This window comes from Lutra lutra, chromosome 12 (genome assembly GCF_902655055.1).
Source record: "Lutra lutra chromosome 12, mLutLut1.2, whole genome shotgun sequence".
Taxonomy (NCBI): domain Eukaryota; kingdom Metazoa; phylum Chordata; class Mammalia; order Carnivora; family Mustelidae; genus Lutra; species Lutra lutra.
This window is the reverse complement of record NC_062289.1, coordinates 74,443,241-74,457,752: the sequence shown is the minus strand read 5'-3', so window position 1 is coordinate 74,457,752 and position 14,512 is coordinate 74,443,241. Positions and strand designations below refer to the sequence as shown.

The window sequence follows — 14,512 nt, the reverse complement described above, 5'->3', positions numbered from 1 at the left end:
GTCTGCTTCCACACCCCTTGCCAACCCAGGTATTACAAACTGACATCAAATTGATTTTATACAAATTCTTGATTCAAAAAAGTTAGTTTCATCATGATCCTCAAGCTCATCAGGTTCACTCTACAAATAATGATGAAGTACTCACTCTGAAAAAGGGATGGGTTTCTGACCATGGAGAACAAAATACATCAATGAAATGAGTGAAAGCAGAGCGGTAGATGATTCTAACATGGGCAAAATCTCCCTGGAGAAAATGAAATCTGTCTTACAGGACACACGGGCCTCGGATAGAGAGAAAGTCCCAGAAGGCATGCCAGAACAAACTGCGAGGAGAGGAAGACAGCAGCTTGAAGAGCAACAAAGCAGGGCCTTGGCGCCAAAGGAACCAAGAGTGAGAAGAACGAACACTGGATTGAAGAGTTAGAATTTCTACTTCTGGCACTGGTTAAACAACCTTGAGAGAAACTAGTTTATCTGGGCTTCAGTTTCCTCACTTGTAAAACAGGGTGGTTAGCCCTGAAATCAAACTTTCTGTATCTGCAGAACTGCGTGTTCAAAGTAAATTGCATAGTGAAGAATAATGTCAGAGAGTCAGAACTGTGCTGGGAGAGGGGGACAGAGGGAACTCCTCAGCCCCAGTTCTAGTTGCTCCATCCTGACAGCCTGAGAAACTGGTGGGCTCCAAGAAATTCTTAGGATTATGCAAAGCACTGTTCAAAAGCAATGTGGCCTGAGTAGCTCAGGTCCCCTTCAACTCTAAAAACTATTCCAACTTTCCCTTCAGTGTCAGATAACACAGCCGCACCCCTGCTTCCCTACACCGCATTCATTCGCTGAGAATCTACTATGTATAGCTCAGGCACTCTTCTAGGAGCTGGGGAGACAAGTTAAAAATACAAAGATTCTTCCCTCTGAGTTTCAATCTCTACTCAGGGAGAAGAGAAAAATAAGTAAACAAATTTATAGTATGTCAGAGTAATGAGGGTAAGAGAGAAAAGTGTAACGAGGGTGGGGGTGGACTGTTAAATCCACCTGCAGTGACAGAAAAAATTTGTCACCCATCAAATCCTACTCTCCCTCCTGGTACGACTCTTCGATTCAGTCTGTCCAGATTTTTGTCCTCACAGATCATTTACTCTTTCCTCCAAAATCCTTTAGCACTTTGGACCATGCATAAGCCTCTGCCATTTGTTCACTGTTTCACTGTGGTGGGCTTGTCTCCCCCAGACTGCAAGCCTCTCAAAGGTTCTATCCCAATCTTGGACAGCTACTACAGGAATACCCCAGGAGCACAGACTGAACAAGCACTCAATGCCTGTTAACTGCTATGGAAACACTGTCATTTGAGAATTGCAAATACGTGCTTAACTTCCCTTTGCCAACACCACAGCCCAAAATTTTCAAGGAACATGAAAGTGCAGAATCAAGGGTTGCCTGGATGGCTTGGTCAGTTAAGCGTCAGTTAAGTGTCTGACTCTTGATTTCAGCTCAGGTCATGCTCTCAGGGTCATGAAACCAAGCCCCACGTTTGGGCTCTGAGCTCAGAGAGAAGTCTGCTTGAGATTCTTTCTATCTCTCCCTCTCAGTCTGCCCCTGCTCCTGAGCTCGCTCTCTCAGTCTTTCAAATAAATAAAAACTTAAAAAAAAAGGGGGGGCAGAATCAAAAGAACAAATAAATCCAACAGAAAACAAACTGGAACTAGTAAGCAGTAAGGATGGCCAGGTGGTCCAACTGTTTGCATTAGAAGCTAATTCCTAGGATAAACATTATACTCGGGGCGTCTGGGTGGCTCAGTGGGTTGAGCCTCTGCCTTCAGCTCAGGTCATGGTCTTCAGGGTCCTGGGATCGAGCCCCGCATGGGGCTCTCTGCTCAGCAGGGAGCCTGCTTCCCCTGTCTCTCTCTGCCTGCCTCTATGCCTGCTTATGATCTCTGTCAAATAAATAAATACAATCTTAAAAAAAATTTAAAAAAAAAAAAAAAAAACCATTGTACTCAAGGCCAAAAATAGATGGGGTAGAACCAAAAGGGTGAGTGTCAGGGTGAATGTCCCAAACTTCCCAAAGTATGGGAAGAAGAGGAGGAGCAGAAGAAAAGGGCAGACCCAAGGTCCCTGCCTCCCTCCTTCCCCACCCCACACCCCCTCAGCCTTCACACATCCTCAGGCAGCTCAATGCTCTTGTTCCTCATCCCCAGGCTTCAAATAGCCCAGGGTACCCTTGCCTCCTAGCACACAGAGTTCCCTTCTGCACCAAATATGCATGTCAGGGTTCCTTTTTTACATCCAAAGGTCTAAGAATCCCTACATGGTATCAGTTTTACTTCCAGGATTCACAACTGAGAAAATAGATGATCACTGTGACACAGTTTTTCACAGCAGCACTAGTTACAATAGCCAAAAAGTAGAAACAACCCAAACCTTCCTCCCCAGATGAATACATACACAAAGGATGGACTGTTAGCAGCCATAAAGAGAAATGAAGTAATGACACACACCACAGTAGGGATAAAAACAGCCTAATGTACAAGAAGCCAACAATGAAAGTCACATATTGCTATGATTCCACTTCTATGAATTATCCAGCATAGCTTAAGTCCACAAAAACAGCTTAGTGGTAGCCAAAGGCTGGGGGGAGGGAGGAGTAGAGAGTGACTGTTAATAGGTACAGGGTGTCCTTTAGGAGTGATGAAATGTTCTGGAACTGGACAGTGATGGTATGAAGGTACTTGTACTAAATGCCATTGAACTGTAACTATTGAACTATTTTAAAATGGTTAAAATGGTAAATGCTATGTGTAGTTCATCAATAAAATAAAGTACTGGGAATTCAGTCAACTTTAAAATAAGTTTGTATCTTACTAATCTCTACAATGTAATTGGCAAACAGGAGATGCCAACACTGAAAAACAAAACCACACATACCTATTGATTTACTCCCCAAACAATGCTTGGTGTGAAGAGAGTTCTTAGAACCCCTGCACAACCTTGGCCAATCACAATGCCAATGATGGTGAACACTGGGTAAACTAGGCACTGCTCCAGTGCTCACACTTAATGCTGTGAGATAATTAGCCCCATTTTACACAAGATAAAACAGGCACAGAGAGAGGAAGCAACCCATCCAAGACTGAACAGCCAGCAGGTAGAAGAACCTCAGAATCTGAACCCAAAGCCGATCTAGTTTCAGAACATATGCTTTTAGTCACAGCTCTATGGACTCAGAATATAGACCCTTCTCATTCGGGCCCAATCCCTTCTCTTTCCCCATGTATCCATCCAAGATGACATCCCACACAGGGAAGCACCCGCTCGGCCTCTGCTCATGTACAGTGCTTTCCACCTAGAGCACCAATCTCAAGTGCCCTTGTCATACCCCTCAAGGCCAGCAGCACCTTCTCTCCTCACTGGTCTAGGCTGGGTGGAAGGAATGAGACCTGGAAGGAATGAGACCAGGGGCCTCCAGGGCTCTTACACAATCGGCCTTAACTGTTCTATCTACTTGCATTCATGCCTGCAAACACTGACTGAGCATCCATTTTAGCCTGAGAACAAGAACAAAGAACTCTTATGACCCCAGCAAAACCAAAGGTGCCTTGTATTCTGCTGGAGAACAACCTAGAATGCAAACCCATGAACCACAAGATCAGGTCGTTTTGTCTGGCTGACAGGACTTTTTCAAACACCAACAATATAACCTGAATGCCTTCCCAGGGGCACCCATAAATGCCGCTCGCCATTATCTTGTGACCTGCTCCAAGCATGTAAGCTACCCTGACCTAGCCCATTAACCAACTCACTCATTGCTCACTACCAGGGATTTTTCCTCCTACCATCATTCTTTCACATGCAGTAAACATGGCTGGAAAAGACAAGAGAAATAAAAGGACAAAACAGACATCTGAATACTGTTTCTAAAACAGAACATACATTCACTTCTGAGGATTAAAAAAAAAAAGTCCTATATAATTTCAAAGTCCTATATAATTTCAATATATAATTATCCTTAAAATTGAAATCATGTCAAATCATAGCACAACTAAAATTTAAGAAGTTCTACAAACAAGGATCCCTCATTAGTGCTCACATTTCTAATCAGGGGAGTCCTACCAGAATAGAACCCAGCCTAGCAGAGGGTCAAAGCTGGCAGTCTCAAACCCAGCAATTTCAGAGAAAAGGTGGGAGACCTTGGTTTTAGAAGGGTAATCTTCATTTATTTTTTTAAAGATTTTTTTTATTTATTTGACAGAGAGAGCACAAGTAGGCAGAGCCGGCAGGCAGAGGGACAGGGAGAAGTAGGCTCTTCACTGAGCAGGGAGCCCAATGCAGGGCTCAATCCCCAGACCCCAGGATCATGACCTGAGATGAAGGCAGACATTAACCCAGTGAGCCACCCAGGTGCCCCTAGAAGATTTACCTTTAAATTTCAACAGCAAAAACAGACATTTTGTGTTTGGGTTATTTCTATTTCTGTACAGCCTACAACACTGCTCGTGTTCAGACAATGAGCACTAAAAATGAAATGGAAAAGTCATAAAATAAAAATGCTAACTGAACATTCTGGGCTTTACCATGACAGAAGAAATCTTGTCTCAAAGCTTCTGCTCTCTATACTAGCATAAAGAGGGTCAATGGTTGTCTTAACATAGGAAAAGTCCACAACTGTGCCCTGCAAAAGCAAGCAGCACCAGCATACTCTAAGAACTGAGTTAGTATTTTCAAACTGTGGCCAAGTAATAAAAGGGTCTTACTTTGGGAGAATGCAGGTCTTCACTTCTAGGGGGTGGGTATTAAGTCAAAAGCCTAGCCTATGAATATTTACATCTAGTAAAAATCAAGATTAGAAAGCTACACAACTGTTCAGGTTTCTCAATCACACTTTAAAAGTATAAGGGACCCACATTATTTATAGAAGCCCAAAGGAGAATTCATTTATAAAATAATGTTAGTCTCCACCCCCACCTCCATCAATGAAAAGAAACCTCTGTATATCTCAGATATACTGGGATTTCTCAAAGGGATCATTTGTGCAAAGGTGAAATCCACACAAGCAAACAAATAACCCTCTCTCCTACTCTCTGGACTTTTTGCTGCACAGACCCATACCCAAACTCCAGGCTCCCTGCAATGTAGAAACGCAGGCCATACAAGAAAGAAAGATGATCATTTTTAAATGTAAAAGGCAACAGGTTAAAATGTCATTGGGGAGTATGCAGTACTTACTGCTGGTTCAACTTGACTTCGATCTGCAATATCTATGTGGACAATTTCAACAGTTTTCCACGTGTTTGGATCTAAACCGTGTACCTATGAATGACAAAGAGAAATGAAACACAACAAACCGTAGACTATTCTTACTAGACAAATGACTACACTTACATATGTAATCTTTATCTGAGTCTTTTAGACCACAATACAAAGAATTTTAAAAATCCAGATTGCTATTTCATTAAATTAGCGATCTGAAGCCTTAAGGGATCTAGAAATCTTGTGTTAGTTACCCTTGTATCCCTAAAAAATAAGCATGTGGAGGGGTGGTGTGAGAGGATGCTGCCCAATTAACAGAAATCTGTCATCATTATTCTCTGGTAGTCCTTAGAGAAGAATTATATAACAAAATGTACCTAACCTATGTTTAACCCAGTAATACACGACCAAGTCCTTGTAACCTTTAAGTCCTAGATAAATGTAAGGTAACATTATAATTAGATTTCAAGAAGCTACACTGGGAGGTTTAAAACCTATTCTGAATTTGATTATCCCAAAGCTTTTCAGTTTTGATAGGAAAGCAATTCCTCCATTGCTCATGTTAATTAATCATTTATTTCTAAAACTCCCTCTATGAACCAATTAAGAACTATTTACACACTGCCAAAGTTTGTCCATTTGGAAGCTGGAGAACACAGATCAACTCATACAGACTAAAGCACATCCAATCATCTCATTTAGATTCGAAATTTTAGAATTACTGTGAAAAAAAGACATGAAATGTCAAATGATCACCCGGAAGAAAAACTCAAGTCAAATACTACCAATTATAAATAAAAAGTTCTATTAATTGGCACCAATCACATAAAAGCATCATCTACCACAACATGAACTTACTCTCCCTTAACAGCGTAGGGTGAGATTGGAACAGTAGTTCTCAAACTAGAGCGTGCACCACAACACACAGCATACTGGGCCCCACCACCAGGGATTTTAATCCAGTAAGTATGGGGTGACGGCTGAGAACGTGCACATCTAACAAGTTCCCAGATGTTGCTGCAGAGATCACACTTTGGACAGCCACTGGGCCAAAGGCACTGATCAATACCAGATGCCTTCCCCTAAGTCTCTGATACATCTTATCAAAAGTTAATGATTACAATGAGTCTTAAGTGATTTTCTTGACATTTGAGGAATAAATGTGCTCCAACTTGTAAAAATAAGAAGCTTGTCAATATTTTTATAAAATATTCAAAGTTGCTCCTCCCATTCACCTTTTGGCCATTTTTATGGCATCAACCCTGCAAAGCAGAGTGGAGGTGAAAATTAAAGCGTCAATTTTGCTTTGTAGAGTAGCTCTGACAAACATACAGAGATGAAAAGATGAAAGATATCTAAAGTTAATGGCTAAAATAGGCTTGTGGATTTTATCTCTGCTCTCCCTGTCCCAGGTAGAGTGCTGATAAAAAAACACCAACTCTCCCCACCGTCCACTCTCGCATGAAGGCAAGGAGGCTGAAAGGGAAAGCCCCATTTGTTGCTGGTTGCTGGCCTGCCTCACTGCAATCGGACATGCCCTGGTGTGTCCAGGTACTGGTCTCCTGCAGGTGGCATCACTCTGGTGATGACAGAATGACTACAATATTCCCATTTCCAGGGGTTTCCGCACTGAAAGCCCAGAGTTGAAACTTACATTTTCTAATGTTCCCAAGTCTGGTTTGTGCCATGTTTCAATTTTAATGAAGAAATCATCTTTCATATATTCATTCTGCAGAAAACACAACAGCAAAATGACAGTGATCCTTCACTGGTTCTTTGGGGCTTTTGTCTGCAGGAGCCTTCCCCAGCTTAAGCATCCGTGCTTTGACTCTATAAGACTAATCCTCAAGTGACAAAGAATCATTAGCTACCTGTTTTTATGGACTTGTCAGGCAAACCAAATGCTGCATGCCTTTAAATAATTTAAACAACCCCACTTGTCATGCAGCATACAGGGCTAATATTAAAGAAGCTGGGAGGTTTGGTGAGCAAATACAGCATTCAAAGGAAGTAGCAGAAGCAAAACAAAGTCAACAGGGAGATTTTGAGACAAGGCTGGAAAAAACCCATTAATATTGGGAACATGTGGTGGAGTGTAGGCTGGCGGAAAGAGCACAGAGGAGGGCCATGCAGCAGTGGGCAGTCTGAATTTAAAAAGCAAGGAAAGACTGAAAATAATTACTATGTAAAGCAAAATTTAAAGATGAAGAGTAAGTGACACAAAAATAGTTTTACTCACCGTTACAACTGAGGCATAATGGACAGGTGGGCAATAAAAGGGGAAAAATTTCAGAATATTAATCCAAGTCAAAACAATCAGTCATATTATTTAATGTCACAATGATTAAACTACCTGAAAACACAGAGCATTTAATAGTTTATGTCTGCAAAAGTTTCTACACAAGGGACACTACAGTCTGCCTTAGATTAGAGTGAATAATCTAATTTTAAAACAATGGTAGAATAATGTCGCAAAAGCAATATATCACTTTAAGGCCAATTTAGCAAACAACAGGGAACTGTTCCAGAAGTCTGCCATATTCCTACTCTACTATATGTGGCAATATGAGAAAAAAACTATTAAAACTAAACCAAAGGACACTTCTGAGTGTAGATGACTTTCGGGTCTCACCCCTGAAGCCAGTGCAGTCAGCAAGGACCTCTGGGAATGAACCAATGCCCTCACAAAGGTCTGGAGGAGGAACACAGAAATCTCTCCTCTGCCACAGCACCTGCAGGGACTACCCAAGAAGCCGCAGAGGACTTTCTTGGGCGCCACCCTTCTCAAAGGCATTGGCACCAAGAGTCCCTCTTCTCATCAGCAGTGAGACAACGGGGTGGAATGACTGCCAGCAACCAGGCTTACTTGTTCTACAGTAGGGATATGCGTTCCAGGCTTTCTCGTGAAACACCAAGGAGCCCTCTGGAGCAATCATCCTGACGAATGTAGGAACTTTGCTGTGAAAAGAGGAACAGTGAATATATTTTCAACAGTACCATCACTTCTTTGTGGGCATCTATTGGGCTACCTCAAAGAGTGCTGTCATCAAAGGTGATTATGTTCTAAGTTCCATGAACCCATGTTCAAGATTGTTATCAATAAGTTTGTCAATCCCAAAGTAATCAAGTGGAAAATTAATGTAAAAACAACAACATGATTAAAAACATGTAGCTGTACACAAGATATAACGAGGAAAAAAAGAAACAATTTTGTGTTTGGCTTCTGCTCTATTCCCCTAAAGTGAAATCTGAGAGTTAACTGAGGCTATTCAGAGGCTATGCATGTGGTTAGATCACACTCATTGTTTAACATGAAAGAGTCCCTAGAATATGGGAGTATCTCTGAATAAAAGTCTTCAAATACATTTTGCAGAATAAACTTAAAAGTGACAATCTGAGGAACCCAGATGGAAAGGAGATCTTAAAATATATCCAAGTATAGAATTCTGTATGTTTAGAAAGTGAATGCCTCCACTATAGTGGGAGAAGGGTTAAGTATATAATACATGAGGAGTTTGTGCCAATTCCTCAGGTAATCAGCAAAGATCCCAACAGGTAAGTGGGCAAAAGACATCCACAGACACGCTACAAATAGAAAACAAAACTGGTTAACAAATGGAAAAATCAGTCTTTTCAGTCTTCAGAGAAATGCAAATGGAATGACCATTTCTAATGATTTTAAAGAAAGCAGTTTGACATGCACAGGCTTTTCATACTGATCAGATTCAAATCCCAACATCAGCATTTAGAAGCTGTGTGATCTTGGACACATCACTTGGCTCTCTGAACTTCCCCATGAGTTGAACACTATTCCTATTACCTCCTCTGCAAGGTTATTGGGAAGATTCAATCAAATAATACCTATAATGTATTTATTAGCACATTGTGTAATAGAGGAAGAGTTCAATAAACAGTAGGTACTGCTCTTTAATTATAAGTTGACATAAAGCTGAGTACTTTCACGTGCCCTTCTTCACTTATATCTTCCAACAGCACTGCAAGGTACACATTCATTTATTATTCCATATAACCAGCATTTAAGTGGCTAAATAACTACATATCAAAACTACCTCCTCCAACTTGAAGCTCTATATACTTTTTCTGTATCAGAACTGCTTCTCTGAGAACCGTCACACACAACTTCATTTCCTAAGTTAGGAAAAAGAACAAACTAAGGAGACTTGGGGCCTAGAAAGGACTTCTGCTTCTGTACTAAGATGGAGCGGGTAGCCAGAAGCATCCCCATGAATTCTGGAAGCTAAGTAAGGTGAATGTAATCCACCAGCTAGAGAGCCATGCAACTATAGAAAAGGTAGTCTGGGGGCACCTGCGTGGCTCAGTGGGTTAAAGCCTCTGCCTTCAGCTCAGATCATGATCCCAGGGTCCTGGGATGGAGCCCCGCATTGGGCTCTCTGCTCAGCAGGGAGTCTGCTTCCCTTCCTCTCTCTCTGCCTGCCTCTCTGCCTACTTGTGATCTCTGTCTGTCAAATAAATAAATAAAATCTTTAAAAAAAAAAAAAGAACAGAAAAGAAAAGGTAGTCTGGACAGCCCTTTCGTTGCCTCCTCAGTACACAAAATCATGTGCCTGTCTTGGGAGCTTCCACTACTGTGGCAAATTAAACCACTGGCAAAGAAAAGCTGAAGCACTGTTACATGACATTATAAATAAGAGTCCAATGGCATAAAGAGATTTACCTATGCCTTTACACCCTGAAAAGATAACAATAAAGGAGAACTAATTCTTCGAGCACCCATTCTTTTCAAATCTAGGGAAGATTCATGCAAAGGGGCACAACCTCCCAAAAATAAAGCCAAGCTACCTGAAAATACTTTCACATTTAAAGTCAATGAATACCTGAAATCCTAATTATTTCTTCCATCCCTCAAGTACTGAAACCAAAATCCCTTTAACTGGGAGAGGTCTCATCTGGGTATAATGTAACACGTTTGGGTGATTTTTAAAATATACCTACAAGATTACCTATCAATCTCAAAGTATGACCAACAGCTCTATCAGTGGTTCATGTGGTTAATGTAGAAAAAGGCAGGAAATGGGTGCCTGTGTGGCTCAGTTGGTTAAACATTCTACTCTTGGTTTCAGCTTAGGTCAGGTTCTGACGGTCCTGGGATTCCCGCTCTGCGCTCAGTGGGGAGTCTGCTAAAGATTCTTCCCCCTTCTCTCTTCTTTCCCCTAACAGGCAAATGCATGCTCTAAAACAAATAAGTAAATTCTTCCCAAAAAAAAAAAAAAAAAAAAAAAGAGGGAAGCTTGGGTGGCTCAGTCAGTTAAGCTTCTGCCTTCGACTCAGGTCATAATCCCAGGGTCCTGGGATCAAGCCCCACGTAGGGTTCCTTGCTCAGCGGGGAGCCTGCTTCTCCCTCTGCCTGCTGCACCCCTGCTTGTGTGTGCATCTGCTCTCTCTCTCTCTCTGACAAATAAAACTTCTAAAAAACGTTTTTTAAAAAGAAAAAAAAAAGTCAGGTAAAAAAGTTACACACCAGCTCAGAAACCTATTTTAATTATCCTATTTATTCCCATAGTACCCAATAGTCTAAAAACCTTAAACATTCATCAAAAGCTCTAAAATTTACTGACCCAAACAGAAAACTGGCAGTCACTAAAGGCCAGAAAGAACCAAATCTAAAAGAAAGTTTTAACATGTCTTCATTTTGCTCCCAAATGCCTATTTCCTTACTTCCACCAGGATACTTTTCCACTATGTGAATTCCAAGAGTCGACTTTTTGACTTAATTGAGAATGAACAAACCTCTGAAACAGTTATTTCAAATTGACTCGCTTTCTACATTTAACATGAAAACACTAACAAACCTCTCCCCTCAATGAATCCCATTATGGGCTAAACATAGGGAAAATGCATACATGGAGTAAATAAAACTAAATTTCAATTCTGCTTTAAAGGAGATAAATTTTCATTAGTGGCAACTTTAAAATATTCCTAACAAGGCGCTGCAAATGTGCCATTTATATAATTGACAGCGCACACATTGGTTTTCTATCACCTACTTACCAAGGAAATTCTGTTTTGGAAGCTTAGAGTCTCAGAAAAAGAACAAATATTAAGTGAATTAACAAAAGGGAGACAGGCCTTCAAAAACAAATGAAGAAGGACATTCCTCTTCTTGTTCTCCCAACAATCATGAAATAGTCTCTCATGACAAACCAAACTCATGACAGAACTTAACTCAAGCTAAACACTTCTAGATTTGTCTAAGAGTCAGGCATAAAATAATGTCCAAGAGCACAAAAAGTTCTTTGCCATACATAGTCCTTTTCCCATCCCAACTCTAAATGTATATGAAGAACATTTAACTTCAGGGTAAAATTCAACCAAAATGTTCCATCAACTGTGTTGACAGGAGATAACATGAAGATCTAACTTCTACACCAATGGCTGTGAACCTGTTAAGTGTAAGACAACTCTGTCATGGTGGCAGAGTAAAACAAAGAGCTTATATGGTTTCAAAGATACATAATAAATGACCATAATGTACACTGAACCTCTGACCTAATAGCATTCTTTTTTTTAAAAATCTGTTCCTGAGACATAACATCTTGGCAAATCATTTCAAACTGCATTTTTCCTGTGAAAATTTTATATCCACTTATAAACAAAATGAGCAAAGTGTACAGTTCTATTTTTCCATCCTATAACCTACTGTAAACATCGAAATGTAGAAAAACATATGAAAGAATATGAAGATGAGATTAATTTGCCATAAATAATCTTTCATTTTATAATCAAATGAAATATACCTTAAATACATGGCCACCTCACTCATTCATTCACTTAAGTATTTATTTACTGAGTGTCCAGTGTGCCAGGGGCTACATAAATAACAGTGTGCAAATGGACAACTCCTACTCTGAGCTCACCTTCCAGGGAAAGAAGCAGGAAACAGAGCAGGAAATAACAAAAGGAGTGAATTACCTCTCCTGAAGTGCAGTAAAGTCGAGGAAGAGAGCACAGGACATTGTGAATACCGTGTTTAAGGGTGCCCAAGAAGGCCTCCCTGAGGAAGTGATAATACAATAGTGATCTGAGGGTGAGAAGGGCCAGCCACATGAAGACACAGGCCCCAAAGTCCTAAAATAGCTAAACACTTGGTCTGCCAGGGTCACTCAGAGGCCTCCAGCATGGCTAGACTGTAGTGAAGGAGGAACAGAGGGATGGACATAGGATGAGGATCGTGAGGAGAGCAGAGGGCAGACAGATCACAATGAGGCCCATTTTATAAGCCAAAGCGTTTGAGTTTTAGTCTTTGTATGACAAGAAGCTCCTAAAGGCTTTAAGGAGAAGAATGACACAACTAGATTTAAGTTTTAAGAACATTCTTTGTCAATTTAGTAGAGTCGTGTTAGTAAATGAAAATTAACTGGAGAGGGCGAGAGTGGATGGAGGCAAAAATTAACTCAAAATGGACTGAAGATCTACATTTAAGAGCTAAAACTGTAAAATTCTTTGTTGTTGTTGTTGTTGTTTGAGAGAGCTCCAGCTCAAGTGGGAAGAAGGGCAGAGGGAGGAGGAGAGAGAGAATCTCAAGCAGAATCCCTGCTGAGCATGAAGCCCAGTATGGGGCCGATCTCATGACCCTGAGATCATGACCTGAGCTGAAATCAAGAACTGGATGCTTAACTGACTGAGCCACCCAGGCACCCCTAAAACTATAAAATTCTTATAAGCAAATGTGGATATAAATCTTTGGGACCATGGACTGAACAATGGTTTCTCAGATAGGACACCAGAAGCATAAATGATGAATGAAAAAGAAGTAAATTGGGCTTAATCAAAATTATAAACTTTTAATGCCTCAAAGGACACTGTCAAGAAAGTGAGGAGAAAACTCAGAACGGGAAAAACTGCAAATCATGTACCTGACAAGGGGTTATTATCTAGAATATGTAAAGAACTCTTAAAATAGACAACCCAATTAAAAAAACAGGTAGAAGATTTGATCGGATAGTTCTCTGAAGATCTACAAATTACCAGTAAACACGTGAAAATATGCTCAACATCATGCATCAACAAAGAAATGCAAATCCAAACCCTGACATACCACCTCTCACCCATTAAAATGACTATTACAAAAACAAAACAAATCCTGATAATAACGAGTGTTGGCAACGATACGGAGACACTGGAGCCTTCCCACATGGTTGGGGGGAATGTAAAATGGTTCGGTCACTTTGGAAACAGTCTGGGAGTTCAAAAAGTGAGGAGTTACCATTTGACCCAATAATTCCAACTAGGAGAGAGAGAGAATGAGTGAGTGTGTGTGTGCGTATGCACATGTGCACACACCCAAGAAAAATAAAAACTTGTCTACACAGAAACTTGTACACAAGTTTTCACAACAGCATTATTTATAAGAGTCAAAAGAATGGGTGGCAAGAGATCAGTCTGGAAACAAGTGGAAAAGCTCAAAAGAAAGAGATAATGGTAACCTGCATTAACGTGGTGGGTATGGAGATGGAAAAAATGGGTAGAACAATAGGAAAGAATTACAAAATGACTTCAAATCCTGATTTGTAGGAAAGGAGTCAAATAACCAGACACAAACTGGCTAACTTTCAGGATAAGACAAGGCTTTAAAGTTTTGGAGAAATAACAAAAAGAGAGAGGGAAAGAAGTATTTTCCACATAACGAAACAGAATACCAATGAGAAACATACCATAAAAAGGAAACAATGCATTACAGAAGTATTTCTGATATTCCCCTGGAATAGGGTCACTATTTAGAAAACTCTGAACTGTGCAAAACTGAAGACTTAGAACTATACACAAAGAAAAACCTTTCCGTTGGTGACTAATTCTCGACTTAAGAATGAATTACTATATTGGGCTGGTATTTATAAATTTCTTATGTATACTTATGCAAAGATGCTCTGTTGTGAATCATCAGATATAATCGATCTTTGCATTCTCAGGTGATTTAAACTTCTCATTTTTAAACATGAATGTAACTTTAGTTCCTGGCAAATGACTCTTTTGCTTACAAAAATGAGCTCTTAACTGGAACTACATGAAATTTTTAAATGATTTTCAATTAAACCTCTGCTGTTTCAGTCTATGGGGAACAAGACCATTCAGGGGCATGGTTTTATGACTTCTCTGTCATTCAGGACTGACTGGAGATGGTGAAGATATAATGCTTATAAAAAATAAAACAGTAAAGCTGATTTTCCCCAAGAAGGGAGAAAAAACAACAAAAGGACTGGTCAGTGTATTCCTTCCTACAAAGTCTCAG

General features: G+C 40.3%; 1 protein-coding gene across 2 annotated transcripts in view; it reads right to left on the bottom strand.

Moving 5' to 3' along the window:
* The window catches only part of PITPNB (phosphatidylinositol transfer protein beta), a 64,354-nt gene that overhangs the window by 37,181 nt on the left and 12,661 nt on the right, over window positions 1-14,512 (bottom strand). For both annotated transcript variants that reach the window (XM_047697794.1, XM_047697793.1), the window contains exons 4-7: window positions 8,111-8,202; window positions 7,484-7,491; window positions 6,899-6,973; window positions 5,221-5,304 (exon numbers count right to left, since the gene is read on the bottom strand). In XM_047697794.1, the coding sequence (XP_047553750.1) occupies window positions 5,221-5,304; window positions 6,899-6,973; window positions 7,484-7,491; window positions 8,111-8,202 (259 nt within the window). The remainder of the gene's footprint in view (window positions 1-5,220; window positions 5,305-6,898; window positions 6,974-7,483; window positions 7,492-8,110; window positions 8,203-14,512) is intronic.